General features: G+C 41.0%; 1 protein-coding gene across 2 annotated transcripts in view; it reads right to left on the reverse strand.

Moving 5' to 3' along the window:
* LOC127189533 (protein FRA10AC1 homolog) overlaps positions 1 to 13525 on the reverse strand; it is a 33635-nt gene extending 20110 nt beyond the window's left edge. The window contains exons 1-7 of one of the 2 annotated variants that reach the window (XM_051146414.1): positions 13336 to 13525; positions 11071 to 11147; positions 8495 to 8590; positions 8325 to 8370; positions 5903 to 5979; positions 4707 to 4790; positions 3889 to 3973 (exon numbers count right to left, since the gene is read on the reverse strand). In XM_051146414.1, the coding sequence (XP_051002371.1) occupies positions 3889 to 3973; positions 4707 to 4790; positions 5903 to 5979; positions 8325 to 8370; positions 8495 to 8590; positions 11071 to 11147 (465 nt within the window). In that variant the 5' untranslated portion in view covers positions 13336 to 13525. The remainder of the gene's footprint in view (positions 1 to 3888; positions 3974 to 4706; positions 4791 to 5902; positions 5980 to 8324; positions 8371 to 8494; positions 8591 to 11070; positions 11148 to 13335) is intronic. The other variant, XM_051146415.1, reaches the window with a different exon arrangement.
* Between the last annotated feature and the right edge of the window lie 13355 nt (positions 13526 to 26880).

The following is a 26880-nucleotide window of genomic DNA, read 5'->3' on the forward strand; positions in this document are numbered from 1 at the left end:
TGTTTTTTGAGACAGCATTTCTCTGTGTAGCTTTGGCTGTCCTGAACTTGCTTTGTAGACCAGGCTGGCCTGGAACTCACAAGATCCGCCTGCCTCTGCCTCCCCGAGTGCTGGGATTATAGTCATGAGCCACCACATTTGGCTAATCGTTTATTTCTTAATTTGTCAAATTTATTTCTTAAATTCAAATAAAAAAATTTTAAAAGATGCATTTATTCATTATGAATAGAATGCTCTGCCTGAATGTACACTTGCACACCAGAAGAGGGCACCAGATCTCATTATAGATGGTTGTGAGCCACCATGTGGTTGCTGGGAATTGAACTTAGGACCTTTGGAAGAGCAGACAGTGAGTGCTCTTAACCTCTGATCCATCTCTTCAGCCCCAAATAAAAAAAAAATTTTAAATGTCAAAACATTCTAGTTAAAATGAAAATGAAAATTTTCCAAGTCTGTGGGAAAAAATCAGTATTAAAAAAAAAAAAAAAGAAGTAGCCGGGTATGGTGGCGCATGCCTTTAATCCCAGCACTCAGGAGGAGGCAGGTGCAGCAGGATCGCTGTAAGGCCAGCCTGGTCTACAAAGTGAGTTCAGGACAGCCAAGGCTACACAGAGAAACCCTGTCTCAAAAAACCAAACCCCCCCCCCCACCAAAAAAAGAAGTAAAATTTTAAAATAATTTCTTTTCGTTGTATGCTTAAGCTTATATATGTGAAGCAATTAAGCACCATTCAACATTGTCTTGGAATATCTATTAAAGCACAAAGTCAAATGTATAGCAAGAGTTCTCAAACCTTTTCTTTCATTCATTTAATCTATTTAACAAATATTCTTATTAAGCAATTACTTATTGAACTTGGCATTCAAATGATAACAAGTAATTGTTAAAAATAGTATCTGTTAAATCTTTGAAAAAATGGGACTGAAGAAATGGCTCAGCTGTAAAGAGTGCTTAGTGCTGCTGCAGAAGACGCAGGTTTGGTTTCCGGCTTCCACAGAGTGGATGACAACCGTGCACTGCTCCAGTACCGGGGCATCTGACATTCTCTTCTGGTCTCCACAGGCACAACGCCCCATGCAGTACACGGACATATGTGCAGGCAAACACTCTTACACATAAGACAAAAATAAATAGCAGAATAGAACAATAAATCTTTACAAGGCAATATCCATCACCAAGAAAGTTATTATCTCATGGGGAGTAAGAAACTGCACTGTGTCATATACATAACTTCTGTATCCTCCTTTATGCCCTTTCCCAACACCAGTTCTTCTCACTGTATTCAAGCTGCAGTTACTCAGGGTCAGTCCTGAATTCTGCTTCCCGCAACACAGATCCTATCTACTTGGATTTTTTGTAAAGGAAAAATAACTTTTGGCGCATTTAAGGCAGTGGGCTCTTTTGTTGTTCTTTACTTTGCTTTTTCTCTTTTCCTTGTGGCTGAATCAAATTCTAGTTGACAGACTAACCCAAATACATTTTCTGTCATGAAAAGTTTCTCAAAGAAAGGAGCAGGAATGTGGAACAATGGAAGAGTCACGGGCTGGAGAGATGGCTCAGTGGTTGAGAGGTCCTGAGTTCAATTCCCAGCACCTACATAGTGGCTCACAGCCATCTATAATGTGAGCTGATGTCCTCTTTCGGCCTGCAGGCATACATGCAGACAGAGCACTGTATACATAATAAATAAATTTGTTTTAATCTTAAAAAAAAAAAAGAAAGAAAGGAGTCACTAGAAGTGCCTTAAGTATCTACTACATATAGTAGGCACTGAATTAAGAGCTGTTTAATTAAAAGTGAATAAAGTATTATATGAGTAAAGAAAGCCAAGAGAAAACGCATCCTAACACTGGAACAGTGGTATAAGTTTCTCCAACACTTCAAGTATGATATGTTAGAACACAGAGCCATTACATCCCCAAAATACATCTTCAAATTTCCTTCCTCTCATTTCCACACCCAAGTCATATTTGACTTCTTATTAGCACTTATTTTCATTTCATATGTAGTTACTCACCACATTCTAACAAAATACAAAATTAGTCTCCTTAAGATAGCTATCTAAGTGCAATGCAATAATATGTGTATGGTGGTGTGGCACAGAGAGGCCAGAAGAGTACATTAAGTGTTTTGCTTTATTACTCTTTATCTACTCCTTTGAAGCAGAGTCTCTCTCTAAGCCTCAGGCTTGCAGTTTTGAGGGGAGTTGGGGCTAGGATGGAAGCCAGCAAGCCACGGAGATCCTCCTATCTCTGACCACATCCAGGCTGGTACTGCAGAGGTAGGGAGGGATGTGCACATGCATGTGTACATGCATTCCTGCATGTGTGCATGCATTCCTGCATGTGTGCATGTGTACATATTCCTGGCTTAGTACTTGTGTGCTAAGATCCAAGCTCTGGTCCTCAGGCCCTGAGGACTCCTCAGCAAGCACTCTTTATTTTTAAAAATAATTTATTCATATTACATCCTGATTGTTACCCCCTTACTCTTATCCTCCAGTTCCCACACTTCCTTCCTCTTCCACTCTATTGCCCTCCCCTAACATCTGACCCCAGCCTATCAGGTCTCATTAGCCCCTCATCAGGCTCTCAGCAAGCACTCTTAACCACTGAGCCATCTTTCCAGCTCCCTGATTCTAGGAATACTTTTTAAATAGAAACTTTAAGCACTTTTATTTGTGTACACCTGTTCTCCTCAACTAGACTACAGCTCCTCTCTCTCTCTCTCTCTCTCTCTCTCTCTCTCTCTCTCTCTCTCTCTCTCTCTCTCTCTCTCTCTCTTATAAGACAGGGTCTCCCTCAGACTTACCATGCAGCCTAGGCTGGCTTTGAACTCATAATCCTGCCACTGCTGGGATTACAATCCTACTCCATCACACCCAACGAGACTAAAGTTTTTTCAGAAGGGTAGTCACTGTATAGAGACTATACAGTGTCCAGTCTAATTTCAATAATACTGGAATGTGCTATAAAAAAAATTTAAAAAGGCTGAGCAGCTATTTTGTCACATGACTCTAGAAAGAAGGTGTTTTAGACTTGGTTTGCAATGTAGTAACTACAAGTAGCCCCAGCTGTTGTGGTGATTCCAGATTTGTTATGATAGTTAGCTGGTAAAGACAAATGCTATCCAACAGCATCCGCAAATAACTTGTAAGAAACTGACAAGCCTCTGGGCTACAGCAACCACACAGATTTCTAACAGGATTACGCAAAGCAATTATCAATCCTGTCTGTACAGAACTAGAAAACAGCTCGCAAACTAAAGTCACTAAAGGGAGCAAACGAAGTGAAAGAGAAATACTTAGAGTTTCTATAGCTGTTAATAAAGATGAGTATTCTCTCATTCCTTTTGACATTTCCAACTGAGATCAACCATTCTTGAACTACCGTCTCTAGTTCCCATGGAAGTTGAACTAGGAATAAAAATAGCTTTAATATTAACTAAAGATGTAAAGTGGAAATGGGAATCTGCCATTTCTAATTAGCACTGACTGAAAGTTAATTTTACCAAAATAGAAATATTTATGTAATAAAAGTGCATCTGCCACTCCATAAATGTCAATCTATGAAAAAAACTATTGATTTCAAATGAGACATCATTCTGTAGTGTTTAATCACTAGAGGCTCAAGATGAGAGCCAGATGGAAGCCAGTTGCCAACTGTGTGCAATTTTAGACCTTATGGCTGATCTCACAAACACAAAGCACCCCATCCTTCATAAATTCCACAGACCCTCTGCAAACCCCATGATCTTAGTGGTCAAGCAGTCATAGTGCAAGATAACAGATTCAAACCAATGACATGGAAGGATAGTGTGGATCATGCTAGTTAATAAAAATACTGTACTTGAACAAGAGATCCAGCTATAAATATTCATAGGGCATACCTTGTTTTCTTTGTATCTACTGAGATCGGCTATGCAGTATTCTTTGAATAATTTATCATAGTATTTCTTTGCAAGTCTCTTCTCCCTAAATCCATAAAAAGTATGTATTATTCATTCAGAAATCCAACCATAGTTTGCTACTTGGAAGCAATATCAAATAGGTAACATATATGATATAAATATTAATGTTAAAAGAGGTCTAATACAGACAGATGTGCTGACTGTCTAGATGTGAACTGTTAATGACGGCTCTCAGAAACTCAAAGACTGAGAGAAACGAGAAGGAGAATTATCTTCATTTATTATCCTTAGTGATGTCTGGACTTTGAAAGCCACTTTCATGTATTTCTTTTTCCCAAAGTATTCAAAACATTTTATAAGAAACATACAATAACTTATAAGATAACTAACAATAGCATAATTATCTTTGAAGACTAGGTCAAACAATTTGAAGTTAATTAAAATTGTCAAAGATTACCCAAGGAAGCAAACCAGAATCAAGAATCCTAGATGTTTAAGTTTCTATCCTTGACTCAGAAACTGTCTATGAAAGAGCTGAATGCCTTGGAAAAATGACAACTAAGACTACATATACTGGGGCTGGAAAGAAGGCTCCGTGGTTAAGAGCATGCGCTGTTCAGTTCCCAGCACCTATGCTGGATTGCTTACAACCACTGCAATTCCAAACTGGGCAATCTGACACCCTGTTCTGGCCTCTATGGGTTCACACACACATATGGGGCATGTGCGCGCGCTTTCAGGCTTTCTCTGACCTTTACATATACACACAAAATAAATAAACAATGTAGTAAAATTACCAAGTCATATCTGCTTCGTCCTCCTCATTCCATAGGAATCTATGGTTTTCTCGTATAACATCCAGATCTGTCTTATCATTCTCCCTACAAAATAAAAATTTTAATTTAGTATAAAAATAAAATTAGTCAGATTTAGGCTAAATTGTGCTGAAATTTTTGAAAGCTTGAGTGAAATATAAGTAAAAGTATAGTTCTATTTGGACATTTTTATATAAAACAACTATTTCAATATTTTCAGAAGCTACTTAAGAAAAAGCAAGAATGGAGCAAGTTCAGTAGAGAAACAAATCCATTCATCTCTAAGGCTGTCTAATTATACAAATGGTGCTCTGTAGCTCAACCGACTGAGGAAATGTGAATGCAAACAAGTTTCAGAATAGACCCAAGTAATGTTACAGCATTTTAGTAGTTCCCTGGGAACACCAATAGAGGAAGAATTTCAGTTTGGAAATAGAATAGACATTTGAGCAGTATGGGCTCAGTGAACAGTGAAGATAAAACTGGGATAGCTCACAGAGTGCTACAGTCCTTAAGGGCCCTACCTACTCAGAAATTACGTCAGAGGGGAATCCATGCAAGACCAGCAGCCTCAACACAGGAAGAATGATCAAGTGTGGGAAATTTCAGAGCAAAGTTTCCTGTTTGCCTTAATTTTTAAAAATAATGTTTTCACTTTTTTGAGATTATAAATATGATTAGATCTTTTCTACCACCAACTCCTCTCACATACCTTCCTTCAAATTCAGGGTCACTTTTTCAATTGTTATTCACACACGCACACGCACATGCATGTAATTACTGATTGCTTCCCTCCTTTGGATACTTGCATGGCACCTTCTGGTACCATGAAAGGTAGCCTTTAGAAAGGAGGCTTTCAGATAGGGTCCAGCTCAGGTCATCTGAATCCTGTGTCTAAGTGTCTGGTGTCCTCAGCAGTAGGGACTTACCTTCAACCTCTAGGGAGCAACCAAGGGCGGCAGCAGTAGCCTATAATGCTTAGGGAGTCTCTTGGATATTGCCTTACTTTTGCAGACATTAGACAAGAACATTCCTCACACCAACTGTTATTTCCAGCATCATACCTGGTTCAATAGATGAGGAAGCTATCTGAGGCCTGTTGCCAAGGAGTTTACAATAGAGAGCCAAAAATCATCCACACTTGCCCTACCATCCCAGGTAAACTTCACAATACTTACCCCAGCCGCTTAAAGTCCTCTCTTTTGCCACCATAGTACAAAATATAGTCATTTACAAGCTTTGTGTGCCTTTGATACTGAAATGCCAAACATTAAGGATTTTTGTAACTGTTCAGAAGTTGCCCCATTGCAATATACCACTAAATGAAAAGAAAGCACGGCATCAGTCTACCTACCATGTTTAAATGTGCCAGTCAGGAGGGACAGCTGTCCAATAGACTTTCACTCTCTGCTGAAAACATTTCAAGCATGTTTGCAATGTCTGGAACGCCTGGAATCGTTTTCATGCATACTTCATTCTCGTGATAAAAGTGTAACTATCAGGGGAAGGATGGAGCTTCCTGTTCTGTTTCTAGACTGCACATCACTTTATTCTCTCATCCAGCCTAATACCCATAAGATTACAAATAATGAAACTGTGGCTTATAAGTTAAAGGTAAAAATTAGACTTCATCTTCCATTGTTATACAATATAATAATTAATGATAAAGTAAATAAAAATAAGATATAATATTTATAAAATTAAATCCTACCAACACTAAGATTTCAAAAACAAAAGGCAACCATAAGCAGTGAGAAGGGCAGGTATGGTGGCTGACAACTACAACGCCTGCATTCAGGAGGCTGAGGTAGGAGGAGCAACAAGAGTTCCTCACAGTAAGACAGAGTCTCAAAAAGAAAAGAAATGAAATAAATAAATCACAGCAAATTTTAAACTTTCTTTTAATATTCAAAGAATTCACACGATCATATACATTTTCATGCAGAATAACAAGATATATGTATATTTAATGTTCGTTTTAAAACCTTGGCAACATTCTCCATACTCAAGCACGTGAAAACTGAGCTGTCTCAACTTTTGTGACTGCATCCATAAAGACAGAGTGCCTTCACTGATCATACTGTATTCTAATAGAATACTTAATGAAAACATGAAATTGATGGGGAGGCAGCCCAAACACCTTGAGTTGGGCTCAAACTCTCCAACTATCACTAAATGGGCTTGCTATTAGTGTGGCTCATTTTCTCCAAGGAGCTATATGACCAATTCTGCAGGCTTTGCGGCTCAATGGTCTCTGCTGTCACTCCTCAGCACTACTAGTATAACATGAGACAGTCATGGACAATAGACAGGGCTGTGGTCAACACAACTTCTCCTTGAGCAAAACCATGGCAGTGGAAGCTTGGCTTCCAGGAGACAGAGTAGACAAGGACATATCCCTCCCTATTCCTTAAACTAACAACTCCAACTCAGGCATTATATATAAAAGAAATACAAGCCTGTAAAAGGTGGTGATTAAAAGGCACAGCAGGGACCATCCCTGTGCTGAACTACATTTCCCAGGCTTCCTTTTTGCCTCATCTATCCCAGACTTGGAGGAAAGGCTAGCAACTTGAAAACACTAATAGACACAGACTGAAACCATTACAGCTGGCCTCAGATTCAGAGATGTGCCTGCCTCTGCCTCCTGAATGCTGGGAATGAAGGGCTGTGTCACCACACCCGGCAAGACCTTTACCATGACTACTCTACTGTAGCTAAACATATCTTCATTAAACCCGGGTCCTCTACCATCCATGCCAGAAAAGCAGCACCTACTTTTCATTCTCACTAGGTGTCCTAACATGCTTAATGAAAGTGTCAGAGAAGGGAGAACATGTGTTTAGACATTTGTGGGAGATAAGACTATTAGGCTAAGCTTCCAATGGGTTAAAAGGTAAGAGAGATTAAAAAACAAACAAACAAACAAAAACCTAGGACACAATAACCTAAAGGAAAAGAATGACACAAATTGAGCCAAATGACTCTGGTGTGGGGCTTCCTTTCCTCGACCCTGAGCTGGGAGCAAACACTCAGAAACACCTCAGGTCTGCTTGGCCTCTCCTGTTCTTTCCTATCCCGAGGTAGTGTGATGTCAGCAAGGTGGCACCACAGCACAGTCTGAGTGACTTAGAGCTTAAGCAGTCTCCAGTCACACCTCCAGTCCAGGCCTAGCGATGGTGCGCAGACAGATTTGATTTTAAACCAGAAGTTCTGCAGAAAACTTAAAATAGCCAAAAACCAGGTAGGAAGGGAATAAATTAAAATAAAGAAGACAAGAACAGAAAAGGGAAATGCTGGAAGCCTGACAAGAACAGACTGTAACACTTGTAAGTTCATAGACTTTTTAAAAGTCTATTTATAGACCACAACTAATATTTTTCATTGTTTTTACTTCTACATTTTTCCTATATATTAGCAAAAGAGAATTATACCTGAAAATATAAATGTAAGTTTCTATATCAACAATTACTAGCCTGTAAAATAAAACTAGTCTACCTAACTTGACAAGATTTTGATTTTAAAAATTAGAAAACATGGTTAACAAGCATATTTTTACATACTCTATTAATTACAAAAATAAGCCTATAAAAAGGATACAGCATCCATAGATATGAGATGAAACCTTCTATTTCTTGCTTCTTCCCTGTTCAAAAAAAAAACTTAAGTAAATTCAAATGTCCATATTTTATTAGCATAATCAAATCCGCTTGTCCCAAGATTATAAAACAGCTTAAACCAAGGAATGTCATAACACCAAGGTACCAAACCTGTCCAGGAGCTCTGCAGCGACTTGCTTAGGGGCCACCTTTCCATGTTTTTCTTTTTGAAATGGTTTTGTAAGCAGCAACTCATCTTCGATTGTCCTAGTATATTAAAAAAATTATTAAGAGTTAATATTTTTTGAAGGACGCTGCTTAATTCTTCCTATGTTTGTGATTGCTCAGCAAGCATCCTACCAGCGACCTGCACCTGGCTGCGGCAGTCTGAAGGTGAAATGCACTTGGTCCCAGCTGCTGGTGCTGTTTTAGGAAGGCTGGATGAAACGGATCACTGCAGAAGGACTGAGGCTTTACAACACGGGCCTCGCTTTATAGCTGCTCTTGGCTTCCTGAATGCTGAAACACTGTGCCCAGCTACCTCCAGGTGTGACCCATGACTGACTGTACCCCTTCTTATGTCCTGAGCCAAAATAAACATTTCAGTTTCTTCTTGTCAGGCACTGGGTCACAACCAGAGAAGTAACTAACATATTAGTTCAAAAAATTAAAAACTTTAAAAGATTCACTGATCTTTAATGAAACATTTTGGATCTTAATTTTATTTAATATTTATAAAATGGCTGGTTGTAACCAGCAAGATTCCTAGTTCACTTCTCGACTCAATCATTTACCACCCTAATCTTATTATAAAGTTACTTATCCGACAAGTAGGAATAATGAAGATTTAACATTTAAAAAATATGGAAAGTGGGGAGGCCTGGTGGCCCTCAGAGGAAGGACAGCAGGCTACCAAGAAGAGATTTGAGACCCTATGAGCATATACACAGGGAGGAGGTCCCCCTCAGTCACAGTCATAGGGGAGGGGAGTAAGGGGAAATGGGAGGGAGGGAGGAATGGGAGGATACAAGGGATGAGATAACCATTGAGATGTAATATGAATAAATTAATAAACTATATTAAAAATAATGTGCTCGCCACATCAGTACAATACTAGATAAACATGTACGTGCACGGTTAATACCGTTCCTGTATTGAAACTAAACATCATGTTGGGTTGAGCGGCAGAAAGGTCATGGTCAATTTTGAGCCTATATTTAGTTCATTTCTTTCTTTAGTCATGAAAGTTGAAATTCAGGAATTTCCTGTTTGGAAAATGCTATGCATAAAATGGTATGACTGAACTTCACAGCCTAGTTTTCTCTTTTTATGAGATTAGACCACATAATTAATGAACAGGCTCTATTCAGATCCTAATGTTAATGAGGCAGATGTGGATAATTACATGTAGTCTTCTTATTTTAGATATCAGTGTTATGACATCACTGAAATATACAGTAAATTAGTAGTATGAACCTAATATAGAAATTAGGAAGATAAATTTAAATTTTATTTTGAGTATTATGCTTTGCTTCTAATTAGTTATTGGGAGATAGGGCTTTCTATGTGTATTTCTCTATAATGTGACTTTGTATTAGCGATAATAAAGAGTGCTGTTTTTTTTTTAAATAAAAAGATATGGAAAGGAAGCTTGACTCAGAGGACACAAATGGTCACCCTGACTGGTATAGGCAATGGGAACTCTAGACCATAGTACCCACTAAGTCTGCTCAGATTCTATTCTTTAAAATATCTCTTTTGAGGGAGGGTCCTTATGTAGCCCAGGCTGGCCCTGAACTCACTATGTAACCAAGGAAAAGCCTGAACTCTGATGCTCCTGCAGCTACCTCTCAGGGGCATGTGCCACTATTCTTGGTTTTACACAGCACTGGGGACTGACCAGGGACTGCATGCATCCTAGGCAAGCATTCTACCAAAAGAACCCTCAGACCGGAAAATAATGTTTCTTAATGGAAATCTAGAAAACATATATTGTTATAGTATTTTATAATTATTATTATTCTTTTTCTTTTCAGGAAGACTGATGATCTTATGAAATGTTCAGTCCTAGTTAGCACATCTAACATACTGGTCTCACTGTGGAATAATAAACCAATTTATCTAATTTCTGTCAGCATGTCTCAAACACTCCTATGTTGATATATGACATGAAGTGTCTATACACTAAACGCTAAGAACAATGCCCCTAAGCGCAGTGACGTGGTGAAGATGTAGCCTCCAGCTGGACGTGGCAGCCCGTACCCGAATCCCAGCTCTTGGGAAGTGAAGACAAGAAGATTGTGTTTAGGACAGCCTGGGCCATATAAAGAACTCCAGGCCATAATGAAACTGTCTCAGAAAACAAAGATGACAACGAGAAAAGAATATGTCCTCCTTGTGACACCCAGGCTTTGTGTGCTAGAGGATCTTGGTCATGCCAATTCTGATTAAGCCCCTTTAAGCTGTGACATCTGCAGAAACAGTCTTAACAAATGGGGGGGGGGGAGAAACAAACAGAATAGAGAAATCTTTCCTTTCCTTCCATTTTTCCAATAACCCCTTCACAACAAAACTTCATTTTTCCCCCCAGAACAACCTCCAAATTTAAATCCATTTATTACAGTGTAATGAATAAAACCTCACTTCCTACAACTGTTTCCATAAGCAAAGTCAATCTAAAAACCTTTTAGTATCATTTACGTATACTTCATGTCCATCTGGAAAGAACATGATCAATAAAGGCTTACTTCTTCTTCTTCTTGCTGGATTCTCCACCTTGCTCATCATCGCTAAAATCAGAGTCGTAGCCTCCATGCCCGTGCATCTGCAAAGAAGTATGAATTCAGCTGTGTAGACCCTGAGCTGCCAAACAGGCAGCAAACACAAGAATGGGAACTCAGTGATCTTGAACAGCCACGGCTTTACCATACGGTAGACAGCTATCTGTCTGTGGCTATGCAGTTGTCTAAAACTTCCACTCCCTTTGAAATAACAAACTGATACTTCAGAAATGCGCAAATGTTTTCCCACCTTTAACTGCTGTTAAGAGAACAAGGAAGTTAATCGTTGTCCTTTCCAGTGAAACCTAAGCCTGGATGCTGCAAAGTGACTTTGATTAGAGTTATGTACCCCCTAAAGAGGCTTCCGTCATTGACAGACCACAGAAAAAAAAATTTATAAAGCTGAGAAAGTATTGCCTAGCATTTCGGCTATACCCTTTACATGTGTAGCTTTGCCTAACTGTGCAAATACTGTTGTACTGTGATTATCTCCAGTAACAATTACCGTAACAAGCTGAATAGGTTCATAGGCTAGAAAGATCCTTGCTTTGAGGTTGTCGGTATTGTGGTGTGTGATGGCTGTACCACAGTGTAAGCATTACTCTGTGATGTCTGAATGATGAAGAAATTTCAAGGAGGGGTATTAAAGTGTCTCTCTTATTATGCAAGGAATGACTATCTTATCACATTGTAATAGGCATGGTGATTAGTACCTTACAAACAATGCTTACAGTTTCTCAAGGTAAAAACTGGTATGCACATTTTAGGAATGAGAAGAGTCAAGGCAAAACCAAGTTTACAAAGCAAGTAGCTAAACTGATCTACTTGGGTTTTGTTCTTAGTTTTTCCGAGACAGTTTCTCTGTGTAGCCTTGGTTGTCCTAGATGCACTCTGTAGACCAGGCTGGCCTGGAACTTGCAGAGATCTGCCTGCCTCTGCTGGGATTACAGGCGTGCCCCAGTTTCAACAGTCTCTTGGCAATATGATTAGGCACAACTTCCCAGAATTAGTGTTTGTAAACAGTGCACTATTAACTGATTAAAAATTTCCCTTAATTTTTAAAACATCAGTTGAGGTTCCTTTTTTTAAATTACCTTACCCCTCAGTTTAGTCAGTTTTATTGTTTATTTCTAGATTGACATTCTTAAAGTTGCTGAAAAGCCTCGGCTTTCACTCAATTATGTCTGAAAAGACATCTGATTGCAGCAACGCCCAGCACTTGGAACACAGGCAAAGAGATGGCATATTTCACTGTTGTATCCATCAATATTCAACTCCCAGAGCTGAAAAGAGCCAGTCCGGGTCAAGTTATATTATTTTTAGCTTCAGTATTTGTGTCAGCAAGTGCACAGAACTTTGGAAACCCATTAACAGGGGTACAGGTATGTTATAATCTCTATAGCTCAAAGGAACCAGTCGGGGTAAAGTGACATTCACTTCAACCTTAGCAAGTGCAGCTAGGACAGACAATGCCTCCAGTCCTGATTCCCTTCAGTGTGTCACTCCACGTCTTGGGACTTTGTTCATCTGTTAAATAAGGTAGCTACGTCAAATTGTTAAGTTCTGTGAGCCTCTGAGTATATAGTTCTCTTCCCTGTCCCATCAAATGCTGAGGACCACAGCCACGCTTGGAGACTGAGGCTTGCGGGTCACAGTTTCCACCTTCCCTGTCTGGCATCTGTTACTACTGCCTTGTACATCTAGACTTCACGCCCTTTAGCACATCTCATCACAGCTGTTCAGATTACACTATCCTCTAATACTGTATCTTTACTTTCTTCCTATTTTGATGGTGGAAAGCCGGAGTGTGGAGCCTGGAGAGGAGCAGAATCCAAGTTCTGGCGCAGGAGTCCAGACCTCGCAGGAGTAAATGAGCGATCAAACTTAAAGGGCCTGGGAACGGTATCTGGTACAGCAAACCCTGTAAATATGAACTAGTAGATCGTCTTGACTCCTCATCCCGGACCCACTTCCTTGCTCCGACTCCCCATACTTTTCCCCCTCTGACAGCTTCAACCATCCCATGAGCTATCTTAACTCAGCAAGCTTCACTAAAAAAGCTCACTCAAATCATACTATCGATCGACTGCAGTTAAGAAAAGCTAGATAATGGGGCATCTGCCGCCTGCAGAATCTGTCAAAATAAAAATTACAATCCTCTACGATGAGGAACCAGTTTCAAAGTCCTCTCTCTGACACCAAATACGCCCACGGCCCTCCTTACACACACACCCCTTCCCTTCTGCTCCTTTCTGTCTCGCAAGTTCACCCCAAGAGTCCTGGCCAGCTGCAGCGACGACCCACGGCCTCAGCGAGCCGCTGCAGGTCCGCGTCGGTCCTCTAGAGCCACGCAGGCACCGCAGCCAGCGCCACAGCCACCGCCCGCCGCACGCCTGTCCCTACGGGTACCGGCTGGGAGCAACTTCCGGCCCGGTTTAGAGGCGTGTTACAACTACAAGGCACCGTTCTCCTGCGCGGCGACTTTGTGCTGCAGCCATAATGGCTCGGGGGAAACAATGACAACGGAAGAAAAGGCCCGGAGGGGGGAAGCCGAGGCTGCCTGCTTTAATCTCTCATTTCCCTCCAGGGAATCCAACACATATTACGACGTGACACTGCCTGCAGCCCAGCCCAGCCCACGTCCTTCATTGGAAAATGTATCTTGCTATATAAAAAACCCTGCCTGTCACCTGCGGTCCTCTCTCTAGTAACCTTAGTAACGCCTCCACGGAACATCCTCGCCCGCTTGGCTCAGCTTCAGATCAGCCTTATCACCCTCCCTTCTTCCCCCACGAAAACAGTGCTCAAAATTAGAACAAAAATAGCTTCTCCGCGTTCCGCCACCCACATAATAGATACTGTTCCAAATGCAGTGCTGGCGGCTGAAGAGATCAAATTGGTGAGGAAAGGAAGAAATAGGGTATGGAAAAGATTTCAGAGGGTCGCGTACTCTCTGGCAATAAGCGACCTAGCCCATGCGTAAAGGGCATCCAATATAGAATTTAAAAATAAATAAAGACAGGCAGGTAGGCAAAATTAAATTACTTAAAGCCCCACCAGGTTCTTCCTGCCTTGTGCTTGTCCTACACGGTGATGCCCGACTCCTCTATCCAATGGGTTCAGATCTTGTCCCCTGTCCCCGTGTCCCCACCTACCCCCACCCCCACCCCCCAGCAGCGGCGATTATTCATCTTGTCTTCCACACCAACACCGTGCCTTTGAAATCACAGGAGGTACTAAAACATTTGTTGAATAGACTAGCGTGCTTCTGGCTTTTACAGCAGCCCAATTTTAAGAAAAAAAAAATTGACACTTAATACACATTCCTTTTTACATATTTTATACTAAACAGTTAATAACAATATCCCTGTCAATGAGTTCAAGACTTTTTCCATTTCTGGCAATAAATTATAGATATTCCCTGATTTACCCAGAGCAGTAAGTGTGATCTTGTTAATTCCATGATTATAAATTCATATATTTCAAGATGCATTTGAACTATATGGTGATAAAAATGTTTCCTTAAGAAACTATAAACAACAGGAAGCCTCATGATTTAATATTATAACATATTGAGTTATTTTGCTAAGCAATCATTTTGATAGATAACTAAAAACCAAATACTTTGTCCTTTTATTTACTAATAAGTCAAGAATATCTGTAGCCTATATGCAATTCCACTATAACAATATTTGCCATACATTAGTGTTCCTTTTAAGCATATTTTATCTGTTGACTTCATTTTCATTTTCCAACAACCCTGTGCTACTGGGGTGGACTTTGACGTCTCAAAAGCCCAGATGTCCAGTCTGTCTCTGTCTCTATCTCCTCCCTACCCACAACGCCATGCCTGTCTGCTGCCAATCTTACTACCATTATGGTCATAAACTCACCCTGCAAAACTGTAAGCAGGTCTCCAATTAAATGCTTTCTTTTATAAGTTACCATGTTCATGGTGTGTCCTCAGAGCAATAGAACTGTAAGATGCCATCTCCCCAACACCTGCTTTGTTTTCCACATGTGGGAGATAGACACAGACAGATCTTGACTCTACAGGCCAATGAGGATTTGGAGCTTGGCAGTACTGTCCTTTCTACACAGTTTAGCTCCTATCCCTCAGCTCATGATTCCATGGGAAGCAGCTTCTGCTTTGGTATGTGTTTCTTTTTTCCATTCAATCAAAGGCTTTCATTTTTGCTTTGAAGTCAGTAGCCACTGGAGACGTTAGATATAAAATATATGCCATAGATAGAGCAAATAATCAGAATTTGAAACAACAAAGGACAGAAAATCTACCTGATGGAAAAAAAATCTTATATAAGCAGTTACAGTTCAATATTAAAAGACACAAACACGCAGTAGGTACTTGCTCTGGGCAGGGCAGTCATTAGGATTAGATATATAAAAAACAAAAACAAGCTGGGCATGGTGGCACAAGCCTCTAATCCCAGCACTCAGGAGGCAGAGGCAGGTGGATTGCTATGTATTCAAGGCCAGCTTGGTCTACAAAGTGAGTCCAGGACAGCCAAGGCTACACAGAGAAACCCTGTCTCTAAAAACCAAAAAAAGGAAGAGAGAGAGAGAGAGAGAGAGAGAGAGAGAGAGAGAGAGAGAGAGAGAGAACTCCATTACCTTGAAATCTGGCTAGTTAGAAAGACAGAATATAAAAACTAATAAAATTAATTATTCTATTATATTCCATAAGTATATGTCATATGGAAACATATGGGTCCTATGGCTTTAAGATGTGTTATCAATGATTACAAAAAGATAAATGTGTCTTGATGTTATACACCTCAAAGCAACAAACTGCTATGGTAGATATGAGATAATGTCAAGAGATGGATGATGTTGATGGTAAAAATATCAAGTCGTATTTTTAATGGACGTTCTCCTGATACTTGATGAACATATTTCATTTTCCAAAAACAGTCATATGAGTACTTTTTCATTAAAAATGATACAGCACTGATACTTCTCCATGGTAACCTGATATCTACGGTACCTACCTTGGATGTCAGTGCTGCATAGAAATGATGCTGAAAGGCTTTCTAAAGCTGAGTTGTCACAGATGATGCAGCCTCTGCCTGACCCTTTCTGTCTCCTTGCTGTCAGACCTGAGCCCTCTTCACTCAGTTCCACCCACACTGCAGATTCACGCAAATCAAATGCTGCTTCAAGCAACCAACTTTTGGGATGGTCTGCCATATGTTATAAATTGAAATGCCCAGGAAAAACAAGAGCAACCAACCCAAGTTTATCATTCTACAAGGTTGATTGACTTGACCAACAATCATTTTAATTTATGAAGAGTCAAAATGTTGCTGATCCAGCGCCAAATATTTTGGGCTATTTTTAACTAACCATGTGCTACCCACCTGTGTGTGACATAAAATCTTATAAGATCCTTGTGAAGATTAGATAAATCCTTTAGGAAAGTACAAACAGTCTCCTACCTTTCACCAACCCATGGTGAAGAATGGCATCAGATAGCGTCTGAGGCCTGTAGCAGAGATTTCTCCCATTTGGCTGTAACCCATCTACCTGATGTTATCACCTGTGTTTGTCAAGGTTCTATAGAGGAACAGAACACACACACACACACACACACACACACACACACACACACACCCCATATATGTGTATATATATGCATGTGTATATATATGTGTGTGTGTATGTGTGTGTGTGTGTGTGTGTGTGTGTGTGTGTGTGTGTGTGTAAGGAGGTGATTTGTTTGAATGGCTTACAGTCTATGGTCCAGCTGGCCCAACAATGGCCACCATCCAAGGAACGTTTCAAGAATCCAGTAGTTGTTCAGCTCACAAGGCTAGATGTCTCAGTATATGCTGAGGCATGGCCTTGCAAAGCAATCAGGCAAAGAGCACATGCTTTCTTCTTCCACGTCCTTTATATAGGCTGCCAGCTAAAGATGGATCTTCCCACCTCAGAAGATCTAAATTAAAAGTGGATCCTTCCATTTCCAATGATTCAATTAAGAAAAAATATCCCTCACAGATGTACCAAACCATTTGAGTTTTATTTAATTTCAGATGCAGCCAAGTTGACAACAAAGGAAGCCCATTATACCACCAATGTATCTGAAAGCTCCTTGATTTATGATTTTCTTTACAATAAAGCTTCATGAAACTGTTCCCAAATTGTAACATAGTGTTTGAGATAACCTAAATCTGTCTTCCCTGGGCATGGTTAGCCTTATTCAGTTCTAGAATAGACTCTGTTAGTCCCTTTGAGGTCACAGCTATGTTTTTTTTTTTTTTTTTTTTAATGCCAGCAACACCAAGAAATCGTCCAAACTATCTGCTATCTCAGTGCTCACTGCAATGGATGACACTCACCCAGGCCTCATATTCACTTCTTGCTATATCCTGAATCCCCTTCCTGTTTGCCTGCATAACCCCGTCTTATCCTCCCAACGTCAGCATAGATAAAAGAAAAGCTTTTCATAACCAAACTGGCCTGGTGAGATTATCATAACCCACAATTCACTCTCAATAGCTACTGCTTACAAATATATACACCAGTGATTTATCCCAGTTTCCACCACTGAGCTGTTAGTTCCACAAGAGTAGGACCACACCTCTCCTTTGCAACCCTCAGTGCCCAGCACAATGCCAGACATCCAATTATTCTAAACATTTGTCGAAGGGTTAGAAATGACTCCGTGGGTTAAGCACATGCCTTGTAAGCACAAGAACCTGAATTTAAACGCCCAGAATCCACATAAAAAGAGAAGCATTTTGGTATACCCCTGAAATCTCAGCAATGGGGAGAAAGAAGGCAAAATCCGTGAATTCCTGGGGGCGTTCATACCAAACTAACCTACCTGGCAAAGTTCTGGGCCAAGAGGTGCACTGTCTCAATGAAAGGTAGAAGGCATCTGAGGACCAACATCTGGGGTGTCCTCTGATCTGCACATACATGCTGTCACATCCACAGGTTCACACCCACAAAAATGAACACAGATACACATTAAAAATATTAAACAATCAAATTACTATCATCCCTATTTTACAGACAAGAAAGCCGATTTAGAGAAACTAACTTTTCCAGAGTCATGAGGAAGTAAACGGGCACAAATCCAACTGACTCTGAGTTGCATGCTAGTGTCTAATATATCTGCTGCCTTTCAATAAGGCCATGACAGTTTTGGTACTTGAGAAGATTAGGAACTATGTTTTATGGAGAAAAGTAACCAGATAACTTGAAAATGGGATTAGTAAAATGTGGAAAGGACTTTAGAAGAAATCAGCCTTGAGCTGTAATTTAAATGTAGCTCTTAAATAATAAAAGGTACCAGAAGATGCACAACTGTCAAGACAGTGGACTTTCAGTAAAAGACTGGAGGCAGAAATATCTATGAGTTGTTTAGGGGAACATGAGGAGTCACTTCATCAGGAGCAGAATTTAAAGGAGTAGTGAAGGAAAAGCCACAGAGGGGACTCTAGGGCAGATCTAGAATGTTCTTGAATACTGGGCTTTGGCACTTGGTCAGTGATGAAGGAGACATAAAATACAGGTGGTAATTTGGATGGACAGGGATGTGTGAAGCAGCTTAGATGTTGCAATTATAGGGTTCAGGGTCATTCCTGGCACATAGTAAGGTTTAATAATTGTTCACTCTTGTGCCAGGTGTGGTGGCACACACCTTTAATCCCAGCACTCGGGAGGCACAGGCAGGTGGATCTCTGTGAGTTTGAAGCCAACCTGGCCTACAAAGTGAAGTGAGAATCTAGCACGGCCAAGGCTACACAGAGAAATCCTGTCTCGAATAAACATACAAACAAACAAAGTTGACTGTTGCTTTGAAAAGGAGACACTATGTGTAGTGCTTTAATAGTGCATCATCCCTTTAATAGACTGCAGAAAGACAGGAATGGTTGGAGGCAGGAGGGGCAGTGGGGAGTTCATCAGAACAGATGGCAGCGAGTGTTGGGAACTGAGAAAGAATTTAATAGTTGAAGGAATACATGGTAGACGTTGTGGCTAGTTAAGTGTACAGGATGAGGGATGGAGGAATGAAAGTGCTTCTAAGGCTGGAAAGACTGCAGGCTCATAAGCATTCCAACGGAACCCAAGAGGGTAACTGAAAAAAAATTTTTTTTCTTGGAGAAGTAATAAACTTGCCTTGGAAGGAATTGAAAACTCTAACAAAAAACACAAAAAGATTAAAATACCTCTTCTGTGAAAAACTTTGATATTTTCATACTTTGGTTAAAGCATTCTCTGCCTCTTTATTTTTTTCTAAAGATCTTTAATTCATTTTGATTGTATATGCATGAGTGTTTTGCTTGCATGGATGTATACACATCACATACATGCAGTGCCAATGGAGGCCAGAAGATGGCGTCGGAATCCCTGGAACTGGAGCTCCAGACCGCTGTGATCTGCCTGGTGAGTACTGAGACTCAAACCAGAAGAGAGACCCTGCAAGAGCACTCCCTGCTCTTTACCACGGAACCATCTCTCCAGCCTGTCTGTTTGTGGAGCCCTTCTCTCCTCGCTGTCTCTCCTGCCAACATAATAGCATCACTGTTTCTCCTGCGTCCCCCCCCCCGGCCCCCCAAAAAGCTTCTCTGACTTCAGAGTCAACTAGAACTTCCCTGGAGTCCTGCTCCTGCCACTCTCAAGCTAGGCAGCTCTGGGCAAAGTATCTCCTTACCTATAAAATAGGATGATATCAGTATCCATGTTATTTGGATGGATGGAAATTTAAAATGAAGTGATTCCGATAAAATGATGCCTTGTTCGTAATGACTGTAATAAGTGCTGCTTGAGAAAACAATCCAAACGCAAACACAGAATAAGTTTAACCACCAACCACTTCTCACGCACACCTCAGATCAATACATATACACAGTCTGAGGTTAACAACATGGAGTTAAGCACGGTCTGGTTAATAAATAGTTTTGGCTCGGCTGAATAAAAATAATACTGTGTGAGACTTTTTCTGGAGAAACATGATATTCATCCCTGCCACTCATTCCGGATAGGGGACCAGCAACAGACCAAAGTAGCTACACCATCACAGCCCAGATCAGTGAATCAGTGAGTTTATTGGAGTCACTGAGAGGAGCATGATGAGGGTTATTCACAGGCGCACAGACAACCCAAACGCACCTGCATGTACAAAAGCTCACCCCAGCCTAGGTGGTGACTCAGGAAAGCAAGAACTCTTGAGCTCTCTTCCACCCACAAGCTAGGCATCAACTTACAGGCAGCTCAGGAGGTCGGAGTCCCTCCTCCTCAGCAGCATATAACCTTGAGGAGGGAGAGGCCTTGTAAATCTGGTAGGTTTCAGGGACTTTCTGAGACTTGGGAGTTGTTTACTGTCAGAATCTTAACAAGTATTCCTTCAGAACTTACAGAGACTTAAGGAGTTTCCTTCCAGGGTGGAATATTTCAGTTCAAAGGAAGTTGGGGCTGGAGAGATGGCTCAGTGGTTGAGAATGCATATGGCTCCTCCAATGGACCTGAGTTCAGTTCCTAGCACCTACATCAGGTAATGGCCAACTGCCTGTAACTACAGCTCCAAGGGTTCCAGTGCCCCTTTCTGGCCTCCTCCAATACTTGCCCCACATGTACATACCAGCACATGTATATACATAATTAAAATGAAAATAAATCCTTAAAAAATAAAAAGAAATAGTTTAATTTGGAAAAAAAATTGCTGTACAACATATGGTTTTAAAAGTTAAGCTTGATTCCTACCTTACGCCATTCACGAGTCAGTTTTAAATAAAACAGGAAAACAGCTTCCCGGTATTTTTAAATATTTTTCTGAGAGCCAGACTTTCTTAAATAGAGTGCATAAGGAAACATAAATAAGTTAAGACTTCTGTTCACTTAGAAGATTTTTATTAAGAAAATGAAAAGTTAAGTTACATAGTGGGAGGAAAAGTCTGATATATGTACATATGATTTATTTTCATCTTAATTATTTATATGCATGTATGAGCATATGTATGTGGGAAGAGATGTTGAAGGAGGCCAGAGGGGGGCACTGGAACCCTTGGAGCTGTAGTTATAGGCAGTTGGCTGCTGCCTGATGTAGGTGCTGGGAACTGAACTCAGGTCCATTATAATGTGTGTGTGTGTGTGTGTGTGTGTGTGTGTGTGTGCGCGCGTGCACACGTGTGTGCACATATATATCACAAATGCATGCATACACACATATATCTATACATATGAATGAGTATGTATACATAGCCAATAAATTAAAGAACTGTAATGCTAGGGTCTGTAAAGACGGCTTAGAGGCTGACAGTACCTGTTGTTCTTGCAGAGAACCCAGGTTTGGTTTCCAGTGTCCACATGTCAGCTCACAACCATCTGTAATTCCAGTTCTGAGGATCCAAATGCCCTCTTTGGACTCCATGGGCACTTCACATACATTATGTACAAACATAAATGCAGGTAAAACACCTGTGCAGATAAAAATAAAAATAAATAAGTTTATTTTAAACACATGCATCCACAGAAGGCATCCCTTGCCAATGCACACACAGCAAAGCACAGACATTCAATGTTACTGGACAAGTGCAGACAAGTGCAGTCAGAGCACGTGATTGCACCTGGAGGGGCCTAGGGATGGTGAAGATGTGCTTGGACAGTAGCTTCCACATGCTGGTGCTGAGACTTGGGAAAGGTGCTGAGTAACACTGACTAATATTGACTACACATACCAATATTTCATTAATTTTACTCTTTAGTAGCAAAATGCTCATATTCACTGAAAGACCAATATTCATAGCAAATCTATTAGTAAGGAAGAAAGCTAGAAGCAACCTAAATTAAAGTAGTTGAATAAATTGTGGGTTAAGTGCACAGTAGAATACTATGTGGCAAAAATCTTGAACAAACTACAACTAAGTAGAACCATGTAGATGAATCTTCAAGAGCAGAAGCAAACAAATGTGACGCTTATGTAAAGAATACATATGTTAATTAGCTACATCTAGTCCTTTCACACTCTAAATATATTTCAAAGCAATATGCTGTGCAGGTAAGTAGATAAAATTTTATCCAGCAATTTGACAAAAGCAAATGAATGTACCGGTCTTGCTATAAGTCATTGGTGGGGGCTCTAGAGAACAAGACTAGAAAGGGAAGAAGAAGTCATGAGATAAGTGCTTTGAAAATGAGAGTGGTCTCTCCAAGACTGGTGTTCATGATGCTAGTAGCTCCTTTACAGCTATGATTTATATACGTCCATGTATATGTGTTGTAGCCAGTGAAATGTTTATGTTAATATATGCTTATATACATAAGATAATAACATGTAATATATCTACATATACATATATGTGTATAGCTGTGTCTATGGCTCTAAAAACTTTAATTGTAAATGAAAATTGTGTCAGAGCAACTTCAAGCATGAATAAACAGATTGGAAAGTGGATAGGAAGCATTCAGTGTGGCCTCAGAAATGCCCTGTAGGTACCACGACTGAGCAGGGGCAGGGGCTCTGTGAATGCCGAGAAGACACAGCCAGCACCCAGAGGACCTTGAACTTGGCATTAGCGGCTTGTACTTCACAAGCCCAGATCTTGAAGGTACGTCCACAGTAAAGCTCGGCCCTTGGATAGAGGAAAAGAATGCAATCAGATCTTTTGCCAGGTGGCCAAAGGTCATGCACTCACTCGTGTAAAAGCCTGGAGGACGCTGCCGATTGGGCTGGGGTGAGTGAATGCTGTGATTTGAATATGTACCGGGAAACTATGCAGAGACAGCCGTATACCAACTAGCTAAATGAATTGGTTTTTGTTTTTAGGTCTCATCCCAGGAGACGATGGTAGAGACACACTGTCTATAAGACCCTTCTGTGAGGCAGTAGTGATTGCGGAACTTTGTGATCTAGAGATAGGGGGCTACTTAATGGCACCGATGAGATAGAAGGCAGAGCTCAGGAGCACTAACTGCCACTAGAAAATTGATGTGCTGTGTTTTGTCATATGATATCCAGGCTATGAAGGCTTCAAGCCTCACCCAGGAACTGCTCTGGTGAAAGGCTAGTGTAGGGGGTGAACAGGGATGTGTACTGTGTCCCTAGACCAAAGGCTGACTAGGGTGGGGGCTCTGATCATGGCTGTCCTATAAGTGGAGCACAGTCACAGGCTATACAGCACATTATGGTGAGTGAGGAAGCTATGGAAACACTATGTTGTATCCCAAGAGAAGGGAAACCATAAACAATTCAGAGATCAAAGACTTCATGTTCAAAATGCTTAAACTTCGGGAATTAAGCCTATGTTAGAAGTTAAGGTAGGGTTGTGTTCAAAACAAAAAAATAGTATGGAAATGTTCCCTCGGGCCTCCCACACCCACCAATGACTCCCAACAGCCTCTCCTGGTGTATAGAAGCTAGCTAGAAGTAGGAGGTGACCAAAGCATGCATCTTCACATTTTATGAGATCTAAGTTGGTCTTTGGGCAGTGTACTTGTACAAATAAATATGTCCAGGTAAGTGGTTAAGGACACAGAAGACCTTAATTTAATGATATCAAGTCTTCATGAGATGAGTCAGCATAAACACTATGCAATTTCCCCCAACTGGTATCCCGACTAACAAAGTCTATGAAAGCAAATTCCCTTTGCCTCATTGCGCAAGGAGGAAATAGCTGGCTTCGGGAAATGGAGAGTGCTGCAGGAGGCGTGAATGACTGAATAGGTCAGGTGAATACTGATGAGTAGAAAGGACACACCGAGCCCCTACTTCTCTTCACTTAGACTGTATAAAATCAACAGCATCCGAAGTAATAGCTGTTTTCATAAGTATTTAATAGCATGCTTCACTGTCTAGGATATTGTTAACTAGTTTAGAAGGCAAAAAGTACATATAAACCAGAATTGCTGGAGCAATCCACATTTTAAGAAAAGTTAGAATCTGGATTTTTTTATTCAATATTTCTTGATATTGACTATTCTTGATATCAATATTCTTGATATGGGCTTTTAAACAAAAGTTTAAAAAAATCAAAGCCAAACCCTTTGGGAACTGAACACTAATGTGAGATGAGTTCTGTGCATAGGCTACAACCCTCCTTCCAAAGGGCAAATCCATTGCTTTCAGTCCTGGGCTGACCCTTCAGGGTAGACTTCAAAGCAGAGTATAAGATAGGATTCTGATAAGTCAAACCTGGGAACTCCTTCAATGGAAGAATCAAAGGTCTTGGGCTTAACAGATAAGAGCACTGGCTGCTCTTTCAGAGGACCCAGGTTCAATTCCCTGCACCCACATGGCAGCTCACAACTGTCTGTAACTTAAGTTCTAGGTATTCTGAAGCCTCTTCTTCCTATACACTGATGTGGTCCACAGATATTTGTGTAGGCAAAACACCTACACAGAAAATAAAATAAAATAAAATAAAAATAAAAATGTAAACATTTTAAGCATTCAAGAAAAACAAGATGGTTCTCAAGCCCTGGACCAAAGCCTGTGCTGCCTCAGCAGATAAAATTGTCACCCAACTGAGTTCACATCTCAGAGGATGCTGACCATGTGTGCGTTTAGCTGCATTCTTTGACACTGGAGAACAGTGCAAGAGTTAAATGATTTTTTTCTCTTCCTGAACCCATCTTTTCTTGTGTTCTGGAAAACAGCTTTCTGTAAAGAACCTCTCTTTCCCATTTGACTTAAATAAGACAACAAAAAGGCTGTGAGAGTAATCTAGATTGTCAACTTGGCTGGATTAAAACACGTGTTTGGGTGTCCATTCGACAAGGGATGGTCAAGTGATAGTTAACCTTCTTTGTCAGTTTGACGTAGGAGACAAATCTGAGGATATGCCTGTCATAACACCATACCCAGTGTCCCCTCTTCCTCTGAGTCTATGCCCTCTGAGGATGCTGTTTCTTGAAACTAGGGATGGATATTCTTCATATATTACTCTTAGCAACCACTGAGCTCCAGACCCACATCTTTACCCCTACACATATCTTCCTGCAGCTGCCTCCAACTTCATGTCAAGACAGAAACTGGTACCAGGAACGCGGGGTTTTGCTGTGACACACCCGACTGTGTTGTTTAGGGGCGGGTTGTTGAAAGACTTTGGAACTTTGGTAAGCTGTTCTATGGTCACTTGGAAGATAGAGTGCTGAGAGAAATGCAGATAACTGAGGCTTGGCTGCGACTTTCCAGAGGAGCATTTGAGAGTCACCTAAAGACTCTAGCTTTGAGCCTTGCATATCTGAATTGCAGATTTGTGGTCCTGGTTAGCTGGAGCTAAAGAATTGGCTGTGATTAGCAAGGTACCAGAAGCGCTCAAGCGAAACCTTTGCTTTGTTTCACACACACTATCGTCATCAAGGGGAGGAAACCTCCTTGAGAAAAAATGCCTCTGGTTGTAGGATCTAGTTGTAGGAGAGCCTGTAGGGCAATTTCTTATTTAGTGATTATGGTGGAAGACCAGGCCTACTATGGGTGGCTTGTGGTCCTGGGTGCTATGAGAAAGCAGGCTGGGGGCTGAGTGGTGGTGGTGCATATCTTTAATCCCAGCACTCAGGAAGCAGAGACAGGCAGATCTCTCTCTCTGTGAGTCTGAGGCCTACAGAATTTTGGTCTACAGGGAAATTTCCAGGACAACCAGGAAGACGAGGCTTTTTATAGCTCAGGGGTAGGGGCTCCCAAATTGGAGATTTGGTGGGCAAAATAGGCAGGGTTACAGGAACAGAACATCATAACAGGTTAGTCTTAAGGATCTCCTTAAACAAAGACGTGATTGCAAGGTGGTCGTAACAGCAGGTAGCCATAGCAAGGTAGCCAGAACAACCCTTTTGAAACAAAGGTAGGGTTACAAAATGGTCACAATAACGTTTTGAGAGAAAGATATGATTGCGATTCCTGGAACAGGCAGTACAGAACCATTTGTAGTGAAGGTTACAGATGGGACACAGCCAAATCCTTGAGAAACAGATTTAATCATAAACAGGAATGCACCTAGTTTGTCTTTGCTATGAGATGGCTTTTAAGCCTGCAGTGGAGGCAGGCTGGCTCTTCACTGGCAGGTGTGAGAGGTATTTCATTTTAGTTTTTGATTATCATGTGACCAGTAACACTGAGCACATTATTGAAATCATCCTGAAGGAGAGCTGACACTGTAGGAGAGCACACCCCTTCGTTGAACTATAAGACACTGGAAATGGGATAGGAATTTCCCCAGGAATTTTGTGATGGGACGAGGAAAATGCCGGAGCCTATTGCTAGCCAGAGGAGGGATTTGGCTTGTCAGGTTAACTTGCCAGAGACCACCTTGGTGGAGAAGCTTATTAAGACAACGGTGAACGGAGGAACCGGGACTCAACCAGAACCACTTAGCTATGCCTATCTCTTGCTCTCTATTTAAACCTAAACCTCACCTCAGGACCTGAAGATGGCCCTTAGGAGTGGGTCACTGGTCCTCTGTAGTTGTTTCTCTTCCCTCATTACTAACTGGCTGTAGGAGATGGATGGTGAAGCCTAGCTTGTTAGGGGTGCCCAGGTGTCACCAAACAGTATGGTAGTCCCTGCTGGCTGGCTTCATGGTTTTGTTGAGAAACTGATTTTAAAACAGAATCAGGAGGAGGATCAGGCACAAATTTCTTAGTGTTTGAGAGAAAAACAAGGCAGGCAATCCGTAAACCTCAGCAGCTCCGGAGAGGAAGAAGGTAAGAAGAAGAAGAAGAAGAAAGGCACGCTTTTTTGAGTTAGGGCCAGAGTGGCTCAGCTTGCTCAGCAAGGGCAAGCAGCTAGATGGCAGACGAGGAGAGGGCCTTCAG

This window comes from Acomys russatus, chromosome 5 (assembly GCF_903995435.1).
Source record: "Acomys russatus chromosome 5, mAcoRus1.1, whole genome shotgun sequence".
Taxonomy (NCBI): domain Eukaryota; kingdom Metazoa; phylum Chordata; class Mammalia; order Rodentia; family Muridae; genus Acomys; species Acomys russatus.